Here is a 26966-nt window from a genome sequence, read left to right as displayed (position 1 = left end):
AAACAGTTTTAGAATTACGTAATTTACGTTTGTCAGTTTGTCTGCTGCAAACTGCCCGGGTGTAAACGGATTGTTTGTCATTTTGGTACTTATAATTTAATTAAAAATATGGCATTTGCTATTTACAGAGGCCGGTTAATTAAAAATGTATACGAAAGTTTTAAACCTAACGTGTTTAAATCGGAATTCATTAATAAATGCATAGCAAATAACCAAATCTCAAAAAGTAAGTTACAACCAAGACTTTTAGTAAAATTTTTTTTATGTTTATTAACATTATGTAATTAGCGATAGTAAAATTCATGAAAAATAACTTTGATGCTCATTTAGGCACATCTTTATCATGCGTCAGATGTCAACATATATATTCCACCCTTTGGAAAAATGCACATAGAAATTACACAACCCCACCTTCATCCAACCCTAACGAGGCAAATGAAATGCCTCCAAAGAAAGCGGCAAAAGGCAAAGGAAAAGGAGTAAGTCTTTAAAGAGCTAGGGTTAATTCTTTCTAATTCTTACTACAATTCCAAGCATTTTTCATAGCCAGTTACGTGGAAAACTCTTGGAATAACCTTTGCAATTGGGGGGAGTTTCTTACTTGGCATGTTGTACGTTAAAAACAAGAAACAAAAAAGTAGATAATGATTAAACCGCCATTTTAAATGTGTGCCAAGTATTCAAGCGCTTGTTTTAAATTTAGTGCTAGACGCTGAACGGAGAAAGACTTTAGGCAAAGCCAAAATTGGTGGAAGATTTGATTTAATTGATCAGGATGGAAAACCCTGTAAAACGGAAGACTTTCTCGGGAAATGGGTTATGATTTACTTTGGCTTCACTCATTGCCCCGATATTTGTCCTGATGAGATGGAGAAGATGGTTAAAGCAGTTGATATCATGGGTAAATTAATTAATCATCATTACTTTAATGATAATTAATTAATTAATTATTTAAATAAATTTTTATTGTTTAGAAAAGAAAGGGTTAGAGGTTCAACCAATTTTCATCACGGTGGATCCTGCCAGAGATACAGTTGCCGCTGTTAAGGCTTACGTTAAAGAGTTTTCTCCTAAATTAATTGGTTTAACTGGAAACACGGAACAAATAAGTCAAGCTACGAAAGCATTTAGGGTTTATTTCAGTGCCGGACCTAAAGATGAACAAGCTGATTATATTGTAAATGTTTTTTCATTAACGTGAATTTGTTTTTTGATTTTAAGATTAATTTAAATGATCTTCATTTTTAATTTTCTTAAATTAGGTTGATCACACCATTATTATTTATTTGGTTAACCCCGAGGGAGAATTTGTGGATTATTATGGGCAAAATAAAACAGCGGAGCAAATTGCCGATGGAATTCAATTTAGTGTTGGAAAATATGATGCCAGACATTCTTGGTTTTAATGATTGTAAACCTTTTTTTTTTTTTATTTAAGTGCAACAAGCAATTGTTAATATTTTCTTCAAAAAGACTTTAGAAAGATTAATAAAATTATCGCTTTTAAAGCAATATAAGTGGAAAGTCTTGTTTTGATTTTTTTAATAAGGAAATTACCAAAAGGAAAAATTTTTAAGTTAATATTTATATTTTGTTGCGATAGATGGCAGCACCGTCTCAGAATAAAAAGTAAGTTTTTTTCTCTGATTGATCAAGGGGTGGGACATTTGTTTCAATATCTTATATTTCTCCAATAATTTCTTCGAAAATTTTGCTTTTAAAAATATTAGTGAAATTTAAAACTTTATTTAGTAGGCCCTATATAATGATTAATTATCATTTTCTAAATTCGGAGCGAATAATTTGAATTTTAGTGGCAAGTGTTAGACCTTTCGTTTATTTATTTTTTTCCTCCCTACTCCCATGCTACTCCCTCGCCCTCCTTTGTCGTCTGCTATAAAAGTGCGGGAAATGAAAAATTGAAAATTTACCTTCCGCGAATGTGTTATTTTTACCCCATTTAAAAATTATAATCTATTCAAAATCTTACAATGAGTGATTTAGAAGATATTGAGGACGAAGAAGCAACCAGTAAAGTATGATATTTTTCGAAAACGTTCTATGTTTCAACGTAATTTTAATTGTTTATAATGATTTTTCAAATTTAATCTGTAAGAGGCTTAAAGCTGCTTTACATTACACTGTCGGCAAAATTTGTGACTCAGTCGCTGAAAATAAAGATGTTACTTTTGAAAGACGGTTCTCTGGAGCTGTGGCTGAGTTAGCCTTTCATCAAATTAAATTGTTTGCAGGTTCATTGGAAGATTTTGCAAGGTAAACATCGTTTTCAGACTAGGAGGATTCATACCATTTACACAAGGAGGCCATACTCCCTGGTGGAGTGAAAAGCTAGACCTCCTTGTGTAAATGGTATGAATCCTCCTAGTCTTAATAATTGACTTGTTAATTTCTAAATAGCCACGCCAAAAGATCTGTGATTAAATCTGATGACGTTAAAATGTTGGTTAGAAAAAGTCCTGAATTGGTATTTAACCATGACCATATGTTCTATGGTTTATGATAAATTTTAAGAACATAATATTATGTTTAGCACCAATACATAAGTAACAAAGAGAAATCTTACACTGCTGAGAAGGAAGACACAAGTACTGTCGCTGTGGCAGGTCCTAGCAAGAAAAAAAGAAAAACTACCAATTAAAATTGTATTGTCTTCCCATTCTGTAAATTTGTAATAATAAAAACTTTAAATTTCGAACAGTTTTAGTTTTTCGCGCCATGTGTTTGAATATTTCCGGGACAGGTGGCGTAATGACGTAAAGCTATCTCTAGCATCCCTCTATCGGCGTTTTAGAGTACAATGATGTAAGCCTAAAAATCGGTTCCGTGTGACCCTTTTTTACGTGGGGAATGCGATGCGCGTTGTATTTACTTCGAATTAGTTTAGTTAAATTTAATGAGTATTTATAATTTCTTCTCCCAAAGGAATATGGTTACGGGTTAATTGTAAGTATGTTTTCTCTTATTTATATTTATTCACGAGATTTGAACCAAATGAGTTGAATCCGTTTATGCCAAACCTCATTTTAAGCCTTGGTTAGTTAGTTATAATAAACGAAATGAAAACACTAGGCGGATCTTATAGTAGACCTAAGCCTAATAAACGTTTGAGCTAATTATGTCAATAAATTAGCGGATTTTGTGATTGTATAGTAGACCTAGGGTGATATTTACGTTGTAGAAAGTTTTAGGAAAGTATAATTTACCACTGAACAAGTGATATATATATAGAAGTATGTTTTTTGTGCCTTTGGGCTTTTGGTAAGTTTGTTAAACTTTAGTCACTGGCTAATTAGACCTTAAAGATTATTGAAACATCACCATTTAGCTCGTATAATCTAAAATTATTGAAACAGCGCCTTTCCTACCTCTTTGTTTAGTTATTAAGCTGGTAGAAGGTTATTTCACAATATTTTCTGAATGCCAAGATATTTCACTACCTCTAATAGCTTAAACACATGTCTTTTACGCGCCAACCATGATAAGTTGATGACCTTTTTCAAAAAACCGTAGCCAAATCGTAATATTATAGTGTGTACTAAAGGTGGTAAAGAAATTTCCTCCCACATTTCTTAACTTTAACTGTGCTTCAGTGTGGCCAGTAATTTGTGAGAGCATGTCAGGTTTGGACTGAATGATCTGAATCAAACTACAAGCTTTTCAATCTGTTGTAAATAGCGGTTGAATTTCACTCACAAATAATTGGCACCACATGTTTACACACAATCTATTTACACTTAAAGTTAAAGAAGGATATGATTGGGAAATGATACAACTTTAGAAACACATCTCATTTTGTTTATTAATCATAAAGTTGAGTACTATATTTTGGTGGTGGAAATAATTTGCGTAAACAGTCTTGAGAATTGCCCTTTAGACATTAATTAAATCAATCAAAAGCTTAAAACTGTAAATTTTCAATCACAACCAAGTATATCTTTACTTTAGTTACCTAAGTTAACCATCTTAGTTTGAAAATAAACTCAATTACTCCCTTCAATTCTGATAAAGACTCCTACAAAAATAACTCCAAAAATTCTTAGTATCTTATTACAAATCAACGTAAGAAGTTTGAAAATTGGTAGACTACTCCTCTATGCGTAAATTATGTAGTCAGGCAGCTTAAGACCTCAATTTTTATCTGGAATTTCTCATAAATGTTTTTGAAATGTTGTGACACTTTCTTCCTGTGGTTTTTTATATCAGTGGAGTGCTAGTTACATAACCTCAGCCCCAAGGTTTAAAATACCTTGGTAAATAAATTTAATTAATTAATTTATTAGATTATTAAAAAAAAAAGAAAAGTAAGTAACTAGCTTTTTAATACATTTTCTAAACAAATTAGCAAAACTACAAAACCTCCCCCTATTACGAGGCCCTTATCAGATATTTTCAAAACATCAGGAAATCCTTATTACACCCTAGTGCATGCATTTTAGGTTAGGAACATTGTACAACAACATATTCGTTTCCTAAGCAGTACAAGTCGCGGAACCTTTTATACAAAACATGTAGAGGGTAAAGCTAGAAAAGAAATCTACACTTATTCATCCTTTATCAGAATAAATGTTTTTGCGATAGTTTTTCCTGTGGTAGGTTTTACATGAGCTGGCCAATTTTTACCTTTACCTCTTTATTATCTATACACAAAAGGCCTTACACGGTCGGTACATAAATGTTATAGTTAGAGGAAATATACAATTTGTTTTTATCAAATTTCATATCTGTTTTATATCATAGACAAATATATATGTATTGAATGAGAATTTATACATAAATCTCCCACGTAGTTCGAATTTAAAGGATAAGTGTAACGTTTAGAAAGGAGGTTGACAGAAATTTCCTTTTCATTTCTCTGCTAGGTTTAAACAGGGATAGATTTAATTTTAGAAGTAGGAATGGAGAACAGAGTAATCTGGGCGCGCGTCAAAGTCCCGGACCCCCCTCCCCTTCCACGGGACGGGGGGGGGGTATGAAAGAAGAGGCGGGTCATAGCGACAGAGGTAAAAAGGAATTACGTGTTTTTAGCCGTCCCCGTCGGCAACGTCATCAAAACGTAGTTTAATTGAGCCAATGAGATACTTAAAACTTTTCGTTACGTGTTGTAGGGAGGGGCTCTATACTGGGCTATGAATCGGACTGAAGTAAATACTAACCGTTCTCCATTCCTGCTTCTAAAATTAAATCTATCCCTGGTTTAAATAAATTTGAGAATTTATAGTTCAGTTTGAAACGGTTTAAGAATTATTCACAACATAGTGAGAATGATAATATTTTCCTTCAGTAAACAGTATCCTGGGAAGTTTCAACCTAGTATGTTATTTAAAGGGCTTACAATCGCCAAACCAGTGTCTATTTTAACAAACTATCAAACACAGCATGCTTAGGGTAGGGTTGCCAGGGTTGTTGCTTTTTGTGTTATCACTGCCAAAAAATACGTGCTGTTATTTTTCTAAGTTGCAAGTCCCTTTGAAACAGTCTTCAAGTGACAGTAGATTTATGTGTCAGAATGCATTTTTCTTTTGTAATCTTGTGGCGCAGTGCGATTCTTCATTCTTCAATAGCTGTTTGTGACATCTCACTATCATTGACGTGTTTTTTTTTTTTTTTTTTTTTTTTCAAATATTGACCACCTGGGCTTTTCGCCCAATCATGTCAGTCACTCTTGCCCACTATTAGTTGGTGAAAACTTTCCCATGATAAAAGGGATAATAAAATGGAAAAATCACGACTTTTGGTTTTGTGTTTAGATAAATAAAATAACATCAAAATAATTTTGAAGGCTTACTAAATACACAAATTATCATAGTTTCTAAAGTTATCGTGCTAAGCCTTAAGCTGATTTTCGGTAAACAAAGTCTGTTGTTTGGTTAGCACCTTCCCTCAACCAGCGGTTGTTCTTAAAAACCCACGTGCTGTACTTAGCTAGACTTGCATATGAAACTGTAGACGGCTCCTTTATCAAAAAATGAGCATTAGTATTACCACACCAGCTTTAGAAAAACGGAAAATTTTACCTAATGAACGGAAAATCTTGTCAAGTTTTGAGGTTGTCGTTATTTTATCAGTATTAAAAAACTGATTTTTGTCAATTTCATTGGCACTTTAAAGGGTTCCATGAGTCTTTTGCGCCATTACTGAAGCACTGGTTTGCGCAATTAACGACTTGTGAAACACATTAAAGAAGATAACTTATTTTTTGGCACTAGTTAATAATTTTTTTTAATTTTGGATTTACTACATAACGCAGTTTGACTCATTTAAAGGAATACAGACACGAAAAGTAAAAAGCAGTTCTTTTTTTTCTTACTTTGTAGAAACTTACCTTAGGGTCTCTTAAAATCGATACGATTGTATTTTTTCAAAAGAAGGTCGTCCAGTAATTGAGCAAACTCAAGTTAATACTGATCATTCAATGTCTATAGATTTTAAATTTCGTGGGAAGGCAGGGTTTTTGTATGACGTAATGGGACATTTTTACGAGTAACCAAAAGTGTATATTAAAATTTCACGTATCAAAATAGTAAATACATAAAATAAACCACTTTCAACAGTAAATTAGCTAAGTAATTTGGTGTGACTGTAACCCTTTAAAAAATAGTTTATGATCGCAATTTTTAATTTACAAGTATTTCAAACAAATATTTTACCGAAACTTTTTACTTTTAAATTAAGCAATCCCTGAATGCTAGAGCTTCAGGGTTATAATTTATAAAACAATTAATGTTATTGAATTAAGAGTCGCTGGCTGGTAATTTCAAGAGGGCATAAATCTGACTTCGTAGTAAAGTGTAGTAAAATAAAGAAAAAAACATACAGGAAGTTCGCTATAAAAAATAATTAGGCTAGTATATTAACGGGTCTGTCAATTTTCGCGACAGTTAAGATATAAGATTCTGTCGTTTACTTTTTACCTCTCCGAGTGACGTATGTCACGGAGAGGTTCTGTAACGATCGTGTGTGTCTGTTTGTGTGTGTGTGTTTGTGTGTGTGTCTGTTTGTGTGTGTGTGTTTGTGTGTGTGTCTGTTGTTAGACCCACGTGACCGCGTTCGCAGTTTCCAAATCGGAGCAAACGTGTTCGCCATTTCCGAACTGCTTTCACAGGTTCGGAAATGGCTCCTCTACTTGAGTTCTCACACCACCATCTTCTGGTCTTTGTCCATCCCACACGGACACCAGTCTGTACTTACTGGCTTCTAATCACCACCATCTTCTGCTCAACGTCCATTCCACTTGGACACCAGTCTGTACATACTGGCTTCTAATCACCACCATCTTCTGGTCTTTGTCCATCCCACTTGGACACCAGTCTGTACATACTGGCTTCTAATCACCACCATCTTCTGGTCTTTGTTTTGGTCCATTCCACTTGGACACCAGTCTGTACATACTGGCTTCTAACACCACCATCTTCTGGTCATTGTCCATCCCACATGGACACCAGTCTGTACATCTGGCTTCTACACCACCATCTTCTGGTCTTTGTTTTTGTCCATCCCACATGGACACCAGTCTGTACACCTGGCTTCTACACCACCATCTTCTGGTCTTTGTTTTTGTCCATCCCACATGGACACCAGTCTGCACACCTGGCTTCTACTCCATCGTCATCGTTGGGTTTAAGACATTCGCGGCGATCAGCTAGGGTTACGAGAAACGTCTAGCCTCCCTAGGGTGGGTTGTCCACGATAGGTTTTCGCAATTGCGGTTATTCTTGCTTTTAGCTGTAGTTCGACACCCTTATATACTACCTATTTGAGTAAAGCGAAGCAACTGGCGTATGCTTCATTTCAAACGCCAATATTAGTCAAGTCTCTCAAGAATGTTTAATTGTTCTTTTTAAAAACGATGTAACGTTCAATAAGGCGAATAACTAACGAAGAAAATATTAAATATTAATTATATTTATTTTAATATTTAAGATAATCTTGTTTCTCAATTCAAAATTAATACGGAAAGAGTTAAAAAGCAGTCTATGTTTTTGTCTGTGTGTGTCCGTCCGTTGTTACAGTAGTGCGCTGCGTTAGAAGTTCGTTTTGTTTTGATGTGTAAAGAAATCCTACAGAACCATAATATTCCCTTTATCCTTAATATAAAGTGAATATGTGGAAATATTTTTCGTAATTATGATGCATTTAGTACTTTTGTAGCTTTAAAGCTCTATTTCATTTTGATATTCCTAAGATTGTTTTTAATATTATTATTTAAAATGGATGTTTATATATTACTTAAGCTATACTACATCTCTTTATAGCATAATCCTTTCTAAAGTGAATACAAGCACAACGCTACTATGTTGGTCGAATGAACTTTTATTTGTCAATAGGCCTAGTGAACCAAAAAGTAAACGCTTGGGTATGGTTTTCGTTTCTGTAATGCAGAAACATTAACGGTTCAGAGTGAGCCGAAAGTTAAATACACTTTTAAATAATTAGGCTTAGATTTTATAATCATGGTGGAAATGTGGGCCGCGTTCAGCAGAGCCCAGCGCTGATAGCAGTGTCCTACATTTTGACGTCACGGTGGTTCGCGCTGAGCTAGCGCGGTCTTCAAAGAAAATAGTCGGCTTTTTGAATAACGTGACGTAAAACGCGTAGTTCTCAGCTTGGCGAAAAAACCATGGAGGAATTAATTCAAATAGCTCTATGGGACTATAGCTATTTAATTGGCGTGAAACCAGTTGATCACGCGAGAATTTTAAGAGATATGTTAGTTTCTAATTTTAATTATAAAAGTTGTTATCTATCTCTATAAATATGTTATCATACAATTTTTGTTAAACCTTGGTACCTTGCACGCTTTATTGCGCTAGCGTCATTTATAAATCGCCGATGACCGGAGAAAAGCTATGACGACAGACCTCACCGGTAAACATTTCCAAAATCCGCTGTCTTTTTTGGTGAGCTCTGCTGAACGCAGCCCAGACCAGTGAAAGGTCTGATCGTAATCGGATAATAGCTTCATGTTTTCATGCTTTTTATGGTACGCATTTACTTTCAGTGTGTGTAGCCACAAATAAGCTTTGGTGTTATGTAACGTTAACAGTCATGTTGACAAGCTAAGAAAATCGTTGAGATGAAACGAGAGGATAGTGTTTACATGGCAACCCTGTTGTGAATATGGCTTTGAACATAGAGGGCATACAGTTAAAGGAATGGTTCACCCATAAACTTTTTTTGCTGTAATCCCTTTAATTACACCCAAAACTAAGATTTCGAGAGTTGAAAAAATTTTCCATAAAGTATATTTTAAATTAAATCAGAAAAACTAATTGCATTGAGGACCTTATAGCGCCTGTATGGTGCTTTTCCGCAAAGCCAGAGAGACTGCGATACGTCACTCTCATATATTAATTCAGTCCTCCATCTTATTGGCCGAGGTATCTATAGGACAAGCTTCTACTAAAAAGTAAACTCGACTATTACGCGGTTGAGCGCTAGACCGGCGACAAGGTACTTTGGTAGCGCCGGTAGAGCCGTAGTCAAGCCTGCCCGTAGAGACCGCCGTAGCAAAGGCCTAGCTAGTACGCTAGCGAATCGTGATTTTGATGCACTATAAGGGTACTTACAGTGATCGGGAACAGTATAAAAACTAACCGCACACCTAGAGTTAACAATCTGACAGTCTTTTATAATACAACTCGGCATTTCGGCAATTAATTTTGATTCAAATTGATCAACGAAACGACTAACGAGAGCTAAACATACTTGAAGACGAAATTGTCAGACTTAAAAAAAAACCCGACCTAAATTCTTCTGCTTGGAGTGTTAAAATCTCATTGGCTAAACGCTATTTAAACCAGCCAGTCATCTGGCAGGTCTGGAAAAGCACGACAGTGAAGTTTAGAGATAGGGGTTAAGGGTTTTGTCCATATAAAATTTTTTTTTAATTATAAAATGAAAACTATCTCTAATAATTTAATTTCAGTAGTGCCACTATATTTATAAAAGTACTATTGACGCTAAGAGACAAAAAAAGTTTATGGGTGAACCATTCCTTTAAGGAGTAGAAAATTGGGCCTTTACAAACACGTAAAGGTAATATCCCTCCAAAGTTTTATCTCTTCATTTCCCGTTTTTCCCCCATCGGATGATTTTAATGTGTACAAGTATATCATTATTGGATGTAAAATGTCGTCTGATTTACAGTATATTTGCTATGCTTTGTACACTGCTTTAATATTTCATAAATTTTAACTTAAGAAACATTTCCATATCTGGGTAAATAAGTTGGTAAGTAGTCGTCTTGACTCGGAGAGGTAATATTTTGGTTTTCCCAACTTGTATTACTGCTACAATTTTTCTGCATTAGTAATCAACTGTTAAATCTATGGGCAAATGATTAGTCAAATAAATGGTTTATTTTTGTATCTAAGACAAAAGAAGGTGAAATTGGTGGAACTTGTTAAATTATTTAAGGTGTTTTTAACGGTAGATACGTGTCTATCTATACCTTTACTTTAGTTGTGTTATAAAAATTGTGTTAACACGCATGAGGTCATACAGGTAGGGCAATACTTCGTAGTTAAAATGAGTAATTTTTGTGCGGCAGGAAGGTGAGGTGAAAATGATGGTAACCTTGAGGGGTGTTTTCATTTCCCGGTTCTTCTTTTTTAATTAAGTGATTTGCGTTACAGTTTAGGCTATAGAAATTAGTATTAAATTATTTTATCTGTTGTTTATTTTTATTGTTAAAATATGATAAAAATATTAGTTCAATTTAAAAAGATTTTATTAATCTTAAGGTTTATAGCAAGAAAGGCATAATATTATTGAGAAATAAGATGAAAACATTTTATCAAAATTGTTTTCTTTACAAACAAGGTGGTCGCGTACGTTTTAAAATTGACAAACAAGGTGGTCGCGTACGTTTTAAAATTGACAAACAAGGTGGTCGCGTACGTTTTAAAATTGACAAACAAGGTGGTCGCGTACGTTTTAAAATTGACAAACAAGGTGGTCGCGTACGTTTTAAAATTGACAAACAAGGTGGTCGCGTACGTTTTAAAATTGACAAACAAGGTGGTCGCGTACGTTTTAAAATTGACAAACAAGGTGGTCGCGTACGTTTTAAAATTGACAAACAAGGTGGTCGCGTACGTTTTAAAATTGACAAACAAGGTGGTCGCGTACGTTTTAAAATTGACAAACAAGGTGGTCGCGTACGTTTTAAAATTGACAAACAAGATGGTTGCGTACGTTTTAACGTTGATCAGGGTGATCGGAAATGAAAGACAAGATTTTTTAAACCTAAAAACATTTAAAGTATTGGGGGTCCAGGGTTCAGGCTAATTTACACAAAACCTATATTTTTTAACAAAAGTGAAATAGTTTCAATTACTGCGGGTAAACCTTACTACCCTAGCTTGTTTTTGTCTAATTAAATGGTCACTGTACTCTTGACGGTCAAGTTTTGAATAACATCATAGGATTGCTACGTGTGTGAGAGATGGTGAAATTGTTCGCCCTGCCACTAGAATTTACTATTGGGGAAACGTAAAAGACAGTTTTTTCCGCTTTTGCGTCTCACAAAAACCCTAGGTCCCAATGCACTGACCCTTTATCTAGAAATAGTTATCCAATCACTATATACGATATCATTCATTATCAGTAGATATTTTTTTTGAAAAAATTCTGTTTTCTAGTTTAAACGGCTTCGTTGTTCCCATACTCCTATCAAAACAGATAACGTGCCGCTGTGATATTTCTATCAGTTCTTATGTCTTTTTAACGTTACTGTAAACACGTGAAGTCCTTGATTTTACTTAGTCAAGTCCTAACCTAATAGTACTTGTCTTGCATTTTTCTCTCCTCACAGATGTCTTTAAGTTACGTATTAATGAAAAATACGAGACTGAGACCGGAATGACTCGAGTAGTTTAATATTTAAGAGGGGGTATTGTTGAACTCTGGTAAGATGCCACCGCCGCCTCCGCCACCACCTCCGGCACCGCCCCCGCCTCCTATGTTTGGCGGAGGTTTGACGGCTACACCTGCAGCGGCCAAACCTGTTGATCGAAGCGCGCTGCTCGGAGAAATTAGAAGTGGTGCTCGATTAAAGAAAGTCGAAGCCGTTAACGATCGGAGTGCACCCATTATCGATGGTATGTTCAAGTTTCTTTGTCTCGTTAATTTTAGAAATAAATAGGTGTGAAATCAGGGAAACTGTTCATTAGTGATCTGATTTCAGTTTTAATTTTTCTCAAGGAGTTTACGAGGAGTTTTTTAGTAGAACTCTCAAGTTCAAGGTTTCCTCAAATTGCTAGCCATTGTTCAAATTGCATTGTACTAGGACAATTGATACTTTTTACAACAGGAGGCGAAGCTACTTGGTACTGCACTTTGTCCACTGAGTAGCCTGGCCTCCTGGTGTAAATTTCAGGGTTCATACAAACCTGGAAAACGGGGAAATATCGGGGAAATTGATTTTTGCGTCAAACGTCAGGGAAAAATCAGGGAAATTTCAAATAAATGGTAAATGTCAGGGAAATTTACGAGGATAGTGTACTTTTCGCCGAATCCAGTTTATTTTCGATCGAGGTAGCCGAAAGAAAAATAATTTTCGTATAATTTAATAATAATAATTTCCAGCCATAGAGATGGCTCCAGCGGTACTCGCGTTCCCTCTGAGGCTCTGAGTTCTCTCAAGGCCATGTTTGTAGTGTTATTAGCATACTCTATAAAATTAGGGGCTCTTACACCTGGAAATATCAGGGAAAAACCTATGAAAAAGCCTGGAAATATCAGGGAAATTGATTTTCCAGATTTTGTATGAACCCTGAATTGTATCAATCCTCCTAGTCTGAATACTATGTATTTGCCCGTGGTGAAGGTACTATTGCTTCTACAGGGTTAGTACGGAACCTGGATAACTTGGAGAAGTCGGGGATTTAAATATTTTTCCTAACATATCAGGGATAAGTCAAGGATTTTGTTTGGCATATTAATAGCCATGCTTCGACCAGTGCTAAATTTGTACTTGAAGTGATCAAGTAGGGTGTTCTAAACGCCTAAAAATTATTAGGGATAGTCTAATAAAAGTCGGGGATTTTCCATATGAAAGTTTCGTACAAACCCTGTTGTAGCAGGCAGGTCGGCCAGTAGGGAGAGTATACAAAGGGCCGGGTGCGCCAGAAACTTTTGGAACCTTTTATTATTTATGATCCGCCATTGCGGTGTGTGACTCAAGTGTTAAAAGTGTAGAAGGTAGCTAATTTCACACTGGAATAAGGTGTGCTTGAATTGATAAGTGTACAAATATGAATAGAAAGTTAATGGGGCACAAAATGAATTCTTATAGTCTTGTTTGTAGTGTTTGGCTGAATTTGTGGGGAGTGCAAAATTTAATAGTCCATGAAAGCGATGTTGTTTTGTCCCTTGGTAACCGTACCTTAATTAGAGGGTATGGGGTAATTAAGAAAAATATTGTCAAAGTCGGGAACATTCGGAATAGTCCTGAAATTGAAGTACAGATAAAAGAATTTTAACCAAACATAAAAACTAAAAACGTGTGCTACAATAGGCGAGGTTGCGCATTCTTTCCCTTAAGTTGTACCATAAGTTCATAAGATATGTTCATCCATAAGTTTGTCACTGGTTACAAACTGGAGCTTGTCATGAAGTGAATGAGGTAGGTCATAGATTCGAGGTAAAGCGAAGACGCCTGGTGAGGCGCTGTCAAAGGCTTAGTAATGCAGACTAAATAGGACCTAGATGGAAGTCCTGCAAAATTAACCACCGAGTGTAGTCAGTTCTGGCTTGTCGTTCTTGAACTAGCTCGAGCTGTAAGTCTCTTGCATTACGAAATATATTAAGTGTCATACTTATGGAACGGAACATATCTTATAAACTTATGGTTGTACGGAAGTCTTTCACACCTTCAAGGAGATGGGTGTTTCGAGTATCTTCGAGATACGTTAAGATCTTGTAGACATTTAAGGGGTTTATTTACTAAAGGCCTGCTAGCTAAAGAATTTTGGGAGACCTCTTCAAATATGGTTTTTTGTCAAGGGAGTTCCTTAGTACCATATTTTTTACACAAAGGTCAATAAAGACGGTTGGTTCTAAGCTATCTGAAAACACAGAAAAGGTTCTTCTAGGCAAACTGAAGAACTTCAAATATGATTCTGTAAAGACCCCTTTCCCAGCCGGCCATCATTGCTCATTTTTTAGTTCACTCAGAATATTTTTCTTCACTTAGAATATTTTTCTTCGGAGAGTGAAAATATTTTTTTTAAATTTTGAACAAATTAGGCTCTAGAAAATTTGTACCACTCTTCAAAGCAACATATTATCATAGGTTTATAAGCTATGTTCCATAAGTATGACACTGCCTATACTTCGTAATGATAGACTTATTGAGAGCTAGTTCGAGAACAATAAACGAGAATTGACTACACTCGGTTAATTTTTCAGTCCATCTAGGCCCTATTTAGTCTGTACTAAGCCTTTGACAGCGCCTCACCAGGCGTCGCTTTACCTCGAATCTATGACGTTTCATCTACGTCACTTCATGACAAGCTCTCACTAACCAGTAACAAACTTATGAAACATTTATGAACTTATGATATTATCCAAAATTTCATAAGAAACTTTCCTTTTTTTTCTTGGGAATTCTATTAATTTTATGCAAATGCGGCGTTTGATGAAAGACGACGTTATTTTAATTAAGTCTATAATATATTTTAAATTATTTCCACCAAAACAGGCAAGAAGTCTTCCAGTGGAAATAGTCTAGGGGGAGGAGTAGGAGGTTCCGCATCTCCAATGGGAGCTAGCAAGGCCAATGGCCCCTCCAATGGTCCTCCTTTGGCCTTAGGTGGGTTGTTTGCTCAAGGGATGCCAAAACTGAGGCCCACGGGAGCCAGAACAGGTATAAAATAGTCATCATTTTTTCTCCCTCTCTCCCTTACCTTACCTTAATTCTTGTTTTTTCTTTATTTCTCTTCCTTCTCTTTTTTTCAAAGCCAGTTTTAAATTATTTTTTTTATTTCTTTATCGTGGAAATTTTAAAAATATTAACTCAAAGTTATCAAAACAATAAGATTATGTCCTAGTTATATTCCTACCAGAAGTATATAATACTTCTCTTCGAGAGAAGTGTACCAACCGCAGAGCGGAGTAGGTAATAGAGTAGTGTCGGTAGAGAGGGCAGTAGACTGTTTATCCCTCCCTCTAGGCGCGCTCTTGTAAGAGGGGATACTGTACGCGCCTGGTAGGGGGGATGACACTGAGCTAAGAGATAGAAGGCTATGACGTTTGCATACGTAGAACTGACATTACTCTATTGTAACATGATTTTCCCCAACATCATTTTACATTTATTATAGCAAGGTTATACTAAACCGAATCACATACGCGATAAATAGTTCCCTCATCGTTACTCTATTTGCCAAGGTGCATGCGCTTGTGCGTTTTTGTCCCACTACGTCAAGACAATGAAAGTTTGTGTAGGGTTGATTGCTGAGGATTTAGTAAATACCAAACAGTTTTAGAATTCACCCCCCACGGTGCGATGGTTAGCCATCTGAAGTTTGATGAGCGGGAGAGCAAACAAAAAGGGAGGGTGAACCTGGGAAGAATCATATTACGTAACTAAAGTATTAAGAGGATACATAGTGTCATCAAGAAGTGATATCTAGTTTATTAGGGAGCAGGTTTAAGATGCCTAAGTATTCGCGCGCCATAGTCCCAGTCCCCCTTTCAAAATACAAGGGGGGGGACGTAAAAGGAGGCCGGGCTATTTCGCAGCCTCTCCTCAGTTGGAAAATACGTCATTTTCGTCATTCGCGTCGCGCTGACGTGAGTTTTCAAGAACCAATGAGATGCTGGTTGTAATTTAGAGGCGGCGGGGATTAACTCCGGACCTACTATACGTTTGGACTGGAGATAAAGCTGGAAATGCGGCGAATTTATACCTTCTCCCTAATAAACTAGATATCACTTCTTGGTATTAGGATGCGTACAGAGTGTCATCCTTCTATTATCCCCTTCTGGTTATACCCATCAGTTTGTAACCCATTATTACAATTTTGAATGAGCTGTCGTTATGATTAACTTCGAGTTATTGCCTCCTTTTTTGGCATTAATTTATAAAAGTATCGTTCAGATATCCTTATAGGATCGTCTCTCCACTTAGCCCAAAGGCGTTATTTTTTTATTATTTTTAAACTTAAAAAAGAAATAGATTCAGCCCTGCCAGATGTGAATGTAATCTTGGCCTTTCTTTAATGGCTTTGGAATTTTAATTGCGAAGGGCTTGGAGGTTTACGTAGTGTAAATGACTAATGATATTTTGACTTCCTTCGAGCTTGCTTTCTTCCCTGGTTCTGTTGTGTGATCGTGCACTTTCGTAATCAAAGTTTCATAATTATATTTACAATGGCAAAGGAATATACATTTTAATTATTGGTGTTAAAAAATACTAACAAATAGTTTATGAACCTTTAGCCTAATTAGTTTGTTTTTTATTGAAGAGAAATATAGCACTAGCTACACTATGAAATTTTATTTATTATCTATAAATATTTAAACAGATTAAAATCAAATTGAACAATCAAATATATAATTGTTTGTTACGTAGTTTCGTCCAACTTTTGTTATATAGGAATGTTAATTATACCGTAAGTTTATAAGATATGTTCCTTCCATAAGTATGACACTACCTATACTTCGTAATGTTAGAGACTTACAGCTCGAGCTGGTTCGAGAATTGACTACACTAGGTTAATTTTGCAGTCCATGTAGGTCCTATTTAGTCTGTACTAAGTTCGAGAACGACACGAGAATTGAGTACTACACTCGGTAGTCCATCTTCCTAATTAGTTTGTACTAAGCCTTTGACAGCGCCTCACCAGGCGTCGGTTTACCTCGAATTTATGACGTACGTCACTTCATGACAAGCTCCAGTTTGTAACCGGTGACAAACTTATGGTGAACATATCTTATAAACATTATTATTATAGTTACCCATCTCTCGCAGTATATTATTCGGATTTGCAGGGACTGGCAAACAGATTTTATTATAAATAGTTTTGCTGTTGCCGGAGCGGAGAATATGCCCCTTTTGTAACTGACCATCCAACAATTAACGCAATTGATGAATGCTCTTTATGGGAGGGGGGATGAAATAAAGGCAAAAGAGACAACAGAGGACATACATTTATTGCTGACCCCTATCCGAGCGAAGTGTTTTAATTCCCTAATAGAGAGCTTTCAGATAGGATAGTAGTACGTCACACCCTCCCAAGTCTTACCGTTGTTCTGGTAGCCATATTGGTTGGGTGGTCTCAGCTTCATTCCTGCTTTAAACCCACCAATATGGCATCGTAAATTATGTCACGAGACTCAGCTCCTTCTCCAACTGAAAGCTCTCTATGGTCACTTTTTCTACACGAATTCGTCGCTTTAATCAGACAATTTTCCCAACACTGTCCTATGCATCCGATTCAATTTTTTCGTTTCTTTGTTACATTGTAGCTGCGAGCAATGGCCGTAACCAGTTAAGCTCATCCTCGAGCAACAGTCAAGACCAACATAGTCGCTCTCACCCTCCTAGTCCAATATCTACTATTCGAAATGGTCCCACATCGTCTGTTAGGAACTTTAACACGCTATCGGGAAAGAATAACGTCGTTCAGAGGACTGAATCAAACTCTATCGGTAATAATACTAACGGGTCTTACGCCTCTCAAAGAAGACTTCCTTTTCCTAATGATATTGCGCCGAATAATACCAATTCGAGCGCGAACAACAACACCAACAACAACCGGGGTCCACCACCCCCTCCCCCTTCCGCCAGTCAAAAACCCCAATTGGTCAACTCCTTTACAAATGGCGGTGGTGGTGGTGGTTCTTCGCAGCAACAACTGGACAGTAGTAATAAACCGCCACCCCCTAGTAAACCGCCCAGCGTGACTAGATCCGCTTCGCAAACGAGTTTAAACGGAGTGATAGCTAATAGGCCAGTTCAAAGGCCGGCCCCAACGACGAGGCCACCACCTCCTCCGAAACAGAACGTTACTATCGGAGGTGGACCACCGGCTTTGCCCAGTAAACCTCCTAATTTATCGCGACGCAAAAGTTTCGGCGGGCCCGATTTGCGAAACGGAATGTCTTTTCTACATAATCAGCCGAATCAGCAAAATAGTAGTAGTAGTAGACAAACGCCGTCTCATTATCACTCGGGGTACGGAAAATCGGGAGGACCGCCCCCTCCACCTCGCAATATTTCAGTGCCAGACAGTTTGAATAATTTGCAAGAACAGCAGCAGCATCAGCAGCAACAACAACAACACCGGGTTCCGCCACCGGCTCCGACTATGCCTCCTCCACCCCCTCCCCCTTCTTCCGCCAAAATGAATGTACCGCAAGGTATGCTCCCAGGACGCTCTATGCCCAATCTGGCTCCCGCGCCTCCTTTGAAACCCCCTAGTGTGCGACCGCCTCCACCACCCGCTAGGTCGTCGCCAAATATCGGACCGCCTACGTCCGCGCCTCCACCACCACCGCCCCATCACAAGATGGCCTATCAACCGGGTTTGAACAATTCTACCAAGCATCAAGCTCCAATGACGCCCAATCAAATCGGACTTAGTAACGGGGCTCCGCCTCCGCCACCATCGAGGAACGCCACTCTTTCAAGAGCTACTGGCGGCAACTTCTCTACAAAATTTCCTTCTGAAGGTAAATATATACGATCCATTACAACCCCAAGGCGATGTACTAAGATAGAAAGTACAGGGTTGCCACGGGTCAGGGAAAACCTGGAAAAGTCAGGGAAGTCAAAAATGGGCCCAAAAGTCAGGGAATTTTAAAAATTTCAGCAAAGTCAGGGAATTTGATTTTAGTTGGTAAAATTTCTGGGGATAAAGTCTTTATTGAAAGAGTAATGAAAGTTTCTCCTCATCCTAATCTCTTAACACAGAAAACTCTAGAGCAATCTTTAAAAATGTCTAGAATTGTTTTTATAAAGTAATTGCCTTTAAAAAAATCTCTTAGTCTGTTATTTATAGTTAAGATGTTTCTTATTCATTTTGGTGCAACAAATACATTGGGAAACTTAATGTAGATCGAGTTTATTTAATTATAAGCACTTTAAAAACGTGCCGTAAACATTCACACAATCGGCCTAAAAAGTCAGGGAAAATCTCAGAAAAAGGTCGGGGAAAATCTCAGAAAAAGGTCGGGGAAAGTTTCAGAAAAAGGTCGGGGAAAGTTTCAGAAAAAGGTCGGGGAAAATTTCAGAAAAAGGTCGGGGAAAATTTCAGAAAAAGGTCGGGGAAAATTTCAGAAAAAGGTCGGGGAAAATTTCAGAAAAAGGTCGGGGAAAATTTCAGAAAAAGGTCGGGGAAAATTTCAGAAAAAGGTCGGGGAAAATTTCAGAAAAAGGTCGGGGGAAAATTTCAGAAAAAGGTCGGGGGAAAATTTCAGAAAAAGGTCGGGGGAAAATCTCAGAAAAAGGTCGGGGGAAAATCTCAGAAAAAGGTCGGGGGAAAATCTCAGAAAAAGGTCGGGGGAAAATCTCAGAAAAAGGTCGGGGAAAGTTTCAGAAAAAGGTCGGGGAAAGTTTCAGAAAAAGGTCGGGGAAAGTTTCAGAAAAAGGTCGGGGAAAGTTTCAGAAAAAGGTCGGGGAAAATTTCAGAAAAAGGTCGGGGAAAATTTCAGAAAAAGGTCGGGGAAAATTTCAGAAAAAGGTCGGGGAAAATTTCAGAAAAAGGTCGGGGAAAATTTCAGAAAAAGGTCGGGGAAAATTTCAGAAAAAGGTCGGGGAAAAATTTCAGAAAAAGGTCGGGGGAAAATCTCAGAAAAAGGTCGGGGGAAAATCTCAGAAAAAGGTCGGGGGAAAATCTCAGAAAAAGGTCGGGGGAAAATCTCAGAAAAAGGTCGGGGGAAAATCTCAGAAAAAGGTCGGGGGAAAATCTCAGAAAAAGGTCGGGGGAAAATCTCAGAAAAAGGTCGGGGGAAAATCTCAGAAAAAGGTCGGGGGAAAATCTCAGAAAAAGGTCGGGGGAAAATCTCAGAAAAAGGTCGGGGGAAAATCTCAGAAAAAGGTCGGGGGAAAATCTCAGAAAAAGGTCGGGGGAAAATCTCAGAAAAAGGTCGGGGGAAAATCTCAGAAAAAGGTCGGGGGAAAATCTCAGAAAAAGGTCGGGGGAAAATCTCAGAAAAAGGTCGGGGGAAAATCTCAGAAAAAGGTCGGGGGAAAATCTCAGAAAAAGGTCGGGGGAAAATCTCAGAAAAAGGTCGGGGGAAAATCTCAGAAAAAGGTCGGGGGAAAATCTCAGAAAAAGGTCGGGGGAAAATCTCAGAAAAAGGTCGGGGGAAAATCTCAGAAAAAGGTCGGGGGAAAATCTCAGAAAAAGGTCGGGGAAAACCTAGAAAAGTCAGGGAATTTGGTTCTGAAAATTCCGTGGCAACCCTGATGTAATTAACTTAATTATTAATTTCCATCTTTTTTATTCAGATTTAGACCCCTTTGAAGCGAAATTTGCTGACAAATTTCCTTCGGTTGACGAATTACCAAGACCCCCTCAGTTTGGAGCGATACAAAAAGCATATCCTAGTAAAGGTAAGATCTTTTCGATTTTCGTACTAACAAACGGTGTAGAATTGTAGACAAGCTTTTATTTGCGCGATAAAGAATATGGTGTTTGATATGGTGACACGCGGTTAGTGTTGTGGTAGTGGTATACAGTAGTCCGATAGTTTGACATGCATTGTGGTGACACTTAAGTAATTTCGATAAAAAGTAAATTACAAAGTAGATAGATAATTTAAGAGTATGATTACATTTGTATTGGTATTTGGGTGTTGGTATTACCATAAGTTTATAAGATATGTTCCTTCCATAAGTTTGACACTAAGTATACTGGTAATGTTAGAGACTTACTCAGAGCTAGTTCGAGAGCGACATGCGAGAATCCACCTTATTTCATATCGCCGGAAATTAGGCTTATCTCGGGATTCGTGGACGTGAGCAAAGAAAATATAGAACTATCGTACCGACGTGAGCAACGGGAAGAAATTTGTCTGTCGTCTGCTACAAAGGCCAGAAATATGTACTGTAGCAGACGACAGGCTAATTTCTTCCCGTTACTCGGCTCACCTCTACGAATCCCGAGATAAGCCTAACTTCTGGCGATAGGGAATAGTCTGCTACCAGGAACTTTCTCGTGACGTCACACCCTCCTATCTCGAACCTCGGTTTTGGCGACCATATTGGAAGTCGTCAGCTCAGGCCATACAATTTAGACTATTAATGACGTCACATCCCCGTAGCTCCTCCCCTCTCAGTAACCCTCTATAAGGTGGATTGACTACACTGGGTAATTTTGCAGTCCATCTAGGTCCTATTTAGTCTGTACTAAGCCTTTGACAGGTCCTGACCACGCGTATTTTAACCTCTAATCTATGACCTACGTTGTCACTTCATGGCAAGCTCCAGTTTGTAACCAGTGACAAACTTATCACGGAACATATCTTACGAACTTATAGTATTACGTTGCTAATTTTTCGCTCTCCTCGACAATTGTCCCTGAATAATATCTTGACGCCTGCGTATAGGGAGCAGACAACGCAACCCTCCACCTCCCCCACCAACCGCTTCGTTTGGAAATAACTCGAACAATTCTCAATCAGTCAGGTTGCTTCATATACAACTTGATTATAAGATGTATAATGATTCGGCCATTTCTCAATGCTAGCATAAATTAAACGAAATATATTAAAAGAAAACAAACAAAAACATTTTGTAGTAAAGGTGGTATAAACTCTAACGTAACTTCTCTATCTCTCTCTGGAAACTCTTTTTGAATCATTTTTGGTCAATGGTTTTAAAAACAATATAAAACCATATTTTGAAGGATAACACTTTATTATACGTATATATAAACTAAGTTGCCAAAAAACTTTAATTGTTAATCTTCCCCCGAAATAAAAATGAAATAATATAAATTGTTGTTCCTGTTGGGGTTCCCACGATGCGATTGTTAAATTCACTTACAAAAATATTAAGTTGTTTAATTACGCATTCAGGCATTTTTTATAAATTTCTGATGCTTTAGGGTCTGCTTCAGACTGTTTGATAGAAATTTTCTTAAAATTATGTTCAAGGTTTAAGCAGTAATGTTTCGTAGCTAGAATAATTATTTATTTGAAAATTAGGCCTATACTAAACCTTACGTTTCGATGCCCCAATTAGTCTTATTCCTGATCAGCGCCACCTAACCATAGCGGCGACTTTGAGAACTACTGTAATTGGCAAACCAACCAGATGTCGATAAAATCTGGTGACGTCATTTTTGGTAAGACTCCGAGAGTGCCCGTCAATGACGTCACCTGATTTTAGCGACATCTGATTGGCTTGCCGATTACAGTAGTTCTCAAAGCCGCCGCTATGATTAGGTGGCGCTGATCAGGAATAAGGCTAATTGATTATAAAATATCTCCGGATATCATCAATATTTCTTAATTAAAAACACTAAGAAAGGAATAAATTATTCAGCTCAAGATTTATAAAATTTGATTTAATTTGAAAGAATAATTGGATCGAGTTACTACGAAGAATATTTTATAAGTGAATTTATACAATCGTAACCCCAAATTTTAAATTCTTCGACAGAAATTAATACACTTTGGCTAAAGTATACAATATAAATATCAATCATTTGATGTTCTAAGCAAATGTTTCCGTACAATGGTATCATAATACATCGTTTATCTCTAAACAGACATAAGAAAATGTTATTACACACAATTAACATTTGTCTATCGTACAATACTTACGTACATTACATTTTTTAATTATTTATCATTCGTGAAGGTTAATTGTTTTTATTCATTTTCACGATGGTTTATTTTAATTTAATTCTAATCCCCGCCTTTCTTTCAATTGTTTACACGACTGTTTATTTTTTTGGAGATATATATAAATATAAATAAATATGGCGAGAATGGGCCGAATTAGTTAGATTATTTCCCACTGAGCTTGTATATTGATAAATAAAAAATTAATTAACCTTCGTAGAAAGAACGATGAAACAAATTTAAGAATGTAAAAATAATTAAAATTTACGTGAAATAATTAAGAGACTCGTCGCGAAACGTTTTACGAACGACTGCTAGTCAAAACACACAAAATGATCGCGTTTTACAATTTTAATGGAAACGAACGAACACTTTTGAACGTCGAAATATTAAGATACACAAAAACTGCTTTATTGTGATGGACTAACGAATACAAAAAAATACCCCTAAATTTATCGCTCTTAATTTAATTTAAGTTAACGGTTGGCGATATTCAATTACTAAAAGGTGCTGTTAAGGTGTTTAGTTGATTGAAACCTTTTAAGTTTGCTTGCCTTATGGGAAACGCGAAATATTAATTAAGTTACATAAAGGTTTTGACGCGCAAAACCTACGGAATACGCTTTAGACTTTCGCTAAGCTTAAACTTGTGGTGAATTTCTATGGTTTCTTCGAAATTTTGAATACATTTTTGCGCATTGTTTCTATTTTGTGATTAAGTTGCGATTATTACTTAATGCGCGTATTTTTCAAAAACATACAGTTTTATTTTGATGGCAAGACCCCAGATATAGTTAATATTATTCACATAGTACAATATTTTAGCGTAACAGCTTAGACATTGCCACTTTTTGATCATAAGATCATAACTAAAATCTCAGATTTTCGAACAGTGTCACGTTTTTGAGCTTGACATCTCAGATATTAGAACATTGTCACGTTTTTGAGCTTGACATCTCAGATATTAGAACATTGTCACGTTTTTGAGCTTGACATCTCAGATATTAGAACATTGTCACGTTTTTGAGCTTGACATTTCAGATATTAGAACAGTGTCACGTTTTTGAGCTTGACATCTCAGATATTAGAACATTGTCACGTGTTTGAGCTTGACATCTCAGATATTAGAACATTGTCACGTTTTTGAGCTTGACATCTCAGATTTTCGAAAAGTGTCACGTTTTTGAACATACATCTCAAATATTCGAACAGTTACGTTTTTGAACATACATCTCAAATATTCGAACAGTGTTACGTTTTTGAGCATATAACATATCAAATTTTACGCATATTTTACCATTTTAAGCATTACATACGTCTAACATTTTTTGATTATACCATAGCAAACCATTGTCATATACTTTAATTTTGAGCATAAAATGACAGATATCGCCACATATTAACTACAAATAAGCTAAACGTCACATTTTTGAGCATAATAATATTTCAGATCCTTCATATTTGTCATAGCACGTTAAATATAATTTCAAATAGTATGTTAACATACCAAAAACCCTTCTCAGACACAGATGGTGTCATTTCATTAGAATAATTTACAGTTAGATTTTTTTTTTTTTTTTTTCAAACACACTAATTCCCATACATCAAACATGGAAATTCATCACAAATTTTTGATTTAGTGAAAATTTTAAAGCTTAATTCAATATAGGCGAGCCAAAATAATAACATAATTTAAACATGGTGCAATTCCTTAAAAATAAATTTAAGTTCTTAATTGCATTTAATTAAATCAATTTTTTTTTCAAAGAGTGATACAATTTTTTTTACTCATTATTTGAAAAGTTTATAATATTATTAAAATATACTTTATTTCTTTTTTGGTCTTAAGCGTTAATTTTAAAAATAAATAACTCGAACGAGAGGTTAAATAAAAGCTGTTTAAAAATTTAATAATAATAATAAAAATGGTATTGAATCTTAGTTTAATTAAATTTAAAAATTTAATAATTAAAAAGAAATAAAATAAAATTAAATTAAGCCTGGAGGTGTATGAGAATCTTTTCAAGAAGTACAAAATGTATCCTGTAAAATAAATATATAAAATGGTTTCTATTAAGATTATTTTTACCTTCGTCCTCCGATAATATTTTAATATTTAAAAATTTATTTATTTATTTATTTATTCTTTCAAATTGTATCAAAGTTTCTTAAAATTAGCATACGCAGAGTTTAAAAATATATTTATATAGGCCGTTATGCCTCGAAGATTTCGACTTTAAAAACAAAACAAAACAAAAAGTATTTTATAAGGTATTGGAAAATTTTATCAGATTAAGAAACAGGTTAGTTTCAATTGGTTGCATTTCGTATTTTTTTATATATTTATTATTGGTTTGGATTTTTCAATTTTTATTTTTATTTTTATTCTATTTTTCTTCATTGTTGTCTTTGATTGGTTTTCTTTTTTACAATTTATTTTATAAATGGTGTCCACATTGCATGGTTTTTAATAGCAGTTTTTTTTTTTTTTTTTCAATTTTCTTGAGTATTAAGGTTGTGTAGGAGTTAATTTTTCAAAGTATTTTCCCCTTTCAAAGTTGAGGTTAAATGTATATTTAGTTTTAAAGGAAAAGTCAAGCGCCAATTGGACGTTAAAGCATTCGTTGCACACCTTGACAAAAAATTCAATTTGAGAGATTGAGATTAGCTTAACTTTTCCTTTAATGCTTAACACAGTCATTAATTACCTTTTTCTAATTATTTCTCGCATGCGGTGTAATTTCAAAATATCTCAAACCCCAAATTTCACAATTAAAAGGGTAACTTAAATGCAAAAATGGTATTGTCATCAAGAAGGGATATCTAGTTTGCTAGGGAGAAGGTATAATTCGCCACATTTCTAGCTTTATCTCCAGTCCGAACGTAGGTCCGGAGTTAATCCCCGCCTCTAAATGACAACCAGCATCTCATTGGTTCTTGAAAACTCACGTCAGCGCGACGCGAATGACGAAAATTACGTGTTTTACGACTGAAGAGAGGCGAAATGCCCGGCCTCCTTTTACGTCCCCCCCCCCCTTGTATTTTGAAAAGGGGACTGGGACTATGGCGCGCGAATACTCAAGCATCTTTTACCTTCTCCCTTGTAAACTAGATATCCCTTGTTGTCTGTACTAAGCCTTTGACAGCTCCTCACCAAACGTGGCTTTACGAGAATCTATGACGTTTCACCAACGTCACTTCATGACAAGCTCTCAGTAACCAGTGACAAACTTATGGAACATATGAACTTATGTTGAAACTATGATAAAGTTGCTCTGAGTAAAAAATACTTTAAATTTAATTGTGAATTGGGTTTTGATATCTTTTAATTTTTCAATTTAGTAACCTACATTTCAGCAGATTTAATCTAATAATTATTTTATTTCTCCCAACAGTCGATAAAAGTCTAAAAGGTTCGTTATTGAGGGAATCGAATTGTTGAGAAGAATTATGTTTCTGCAAAAACGTTATCTTCCACAACCTAGGTTTGTGTCAATAAAAATCATAATTTTGTTTAATTAAGTATATTTGCTTAGTAATTTAGTATTTAAATTTTCGTGTGATCTGAATGAATAATGCGATTTAACGTTTAAAAACATGAAGAAAAAAAACGCAGCGCAAACTTAATTTTCAGACTCCGAAATCGTAACACTTTCTTTGTGACCCCACCTTGACCTTAATTTAGTACAATTATGAGGGTATAATTAAAAAGAATATTTTGTAATATATTAAAAAGCTTTTAATTAAATATTAATAATAATAATTTCACTATTACAAGACTATAAAAAATATTAATTAGGGTTACTTTAATTTTGAAGAGAGATATGATTGTAAAATTTAATTCCTCTGTGATTTATAATATTTAGTATTTCCTTTTAAACAGGGTGAAGCGAAATTACGCGTCTCTGTTACTATGAAGTAATTAATTAGTAGTTAAGAAATCACTTATTTTTAATTATTGTTTATGCTATTCTAGGGTTAAAAATAATTTTAATGTTTTATCAAGAATTTCGTGTTAACTTAAATTGAATATATTATTATTATTTTTTTCGACATTTTGAAAAAACTAAAATTGCTAATTTTTGTTTTGGGGAAAATTAGCCATTGTAATTTAAGCAATGAAAAATAAATTTAAAAGATTA

General features: G+C 35.8%; 3 protein-coding genes across 5 annotated transcripts; all 3 read left to right on the top strand.

Annotated features, from left to right (window-relative positions):
- The first annotated feature begins 18 nt into the window (after positions 1 to 18).
- Positions 19 to 1524, top strand: Scox (Synthesis of cytochrome c oxidase). The gene is made up of 6 exons (XM_089866830.1): positions 19 to 226; positions 331 to 479; positions 547 to 637; positions 704 to 901; positions 975 to 1177; positions 1263 to 1524. The coding sequence occupies exons 1-6, from the start codon at positions 109 to 111 to the stop codon at positions 1404 to 1406; spliced, it is 903 nt and encodes a 300-aa protein (XP_089722956.1). The 5' UTR covers positions 19 to 108; the 3' UTR covers positions 1407 to 1524.
- A 366-nt stretch (positions 1525 to 1890) lies between these two features.
- On the top strand, positions 1891 to 2716 carry LOC149702892 (centromere protein S-like). Its single transcript, XM_089866832.1, has 4 exons — positions 1891 to 2036; positions 2117 to 2274; positions 2419 to 2485; positions 2552 to 2716. Exons 1-4 carry the CDS (start codon positions 1992 to 1994, stop codon positions 2657 to 2659), a joined length of 378 nt encoding a protein of 125 aa, XP_089722958.1. The 5' UTR covers positions 1891 to 1991; the 3' UTR covers positions 2660 to 2716.
- Positions 2717 to 2811: 95 nt separating this feature from the next.
- LOC149702891 (uncharacterized) lies at positions 2812 to 26966 on the top strand. 3 transcript variants are annotated; one of them, XM_089866825.1, is made up of 6 exons: positions 2812 to 2964; positions 11837 to 12122; positions 14726 to 14890; positions 17497 to 18702; positions 20483 to 20587; positions 26220 to 26966. In XM_089866825.1, exons 2-6 carry the CDS (start codon positions 11936 to 11938, stop codon positions 26264 to 26266), a joined length of 1710 nt encoding a protein of 569 aa, XP_089722951.1. In that variant the 5' UTR covers positions 2812 to 2964; positions 11837 to 11935; the 3' UTR covers positions 26267 to 26966. The 3 variants fall into 3 exon arrangements, with proteins under 3 accessions (XP_089722951.1, XP_089722949.1, XP_089722950.1); XM_089866823.1 differs by lacking the exon at positions 26220 to 26966 and adding an exon at positions 21583 to 24893; XM_089866824.1 differs by lacking the exon at positions 26220 to 26966 and adding an exon at positions 21583 to 24893 and having other exon boundaries at positions 2818 to 2968.

Source organism: Phalangium opilio, unplaced genomic scaffold (genome assembly GCF_054372755.1).
Source record: "Phalangium opilio isolate 3A_F unplaced genomic scaffold, DU_Popi_V2 ptg000017l_1, whole genome shotgun sequence".
NCBI classification, from domain to species: Eukaryota; Metazoa; Arthropoda; class Arachnida; order Opiliones; family Phalangiidae; genus Phalangium; species Phalangium opilio.
Note: the sequence above shows the minus strand (reverse complement) of the source record. Positions and strands in the feature narration are given on the sequence as shown.

Coding starts and splice junctions, on each gene's coding strand:
- Scox (XM_089866830.1), top strand. CDS start 109: ATGGCATTTGCTATTTACAGAGGCCGGTTAATTAAAAATGTATACGAA. Junction 227..330: donor AAATAACCAAATCTCAAAAA/GTAAGTTACAAC, acceptor ATGCTCATTTAG/GCACATCTTTATCATGCGTC. Junction 1,178..1,262: donor ATGAACAAGCTGATTATATT/GTAAATGTTTTT, acceptor TTCTTAAATTAG/GTTGATCACACCATTATTAT.
- LOC149702892 (XM_089866832.1), top strand. CDS start 1,992: ATGAGTGATTTAGAAGATATTGAGGACGAAGAAGCAACCAGTAAA. Junction 2,037..2,116: donor ACGAAGAAGCAACCAGTAAA/GTATGATATTTT, acceptor TTAATCTGTAAG/AGGCTTAAAGCTGCTTTACA. Junction 2,275..2,418: donor TCATTGGAAGATTTTGCAAG/GTAAACATCGTT, acceptor ATTTCTAAATAG/CCACGCCAAAAGATCTGTGA.
- LOC149702891 (XM_089866823.1), top strand. CDS start 11,936: ATGCCACCGCCGCCTCCGCCACCACCTCCGGCACCGCCCCCGCCTCCT. Junction 14,891..17,496: donor GCCCACGGGAGCCAGAACAG/GTATAAAATAGT, acceptor GTTACATTGTAG/CTGCGAGCAATGGCCGTAAC. Junction 18,703..20,482: donor TACAAAATTTCCTTCTGAAG/GTAAATATATAC, acceptor TTTTTTATTCAG/ATTTAGACCCCTTTGAAGCG.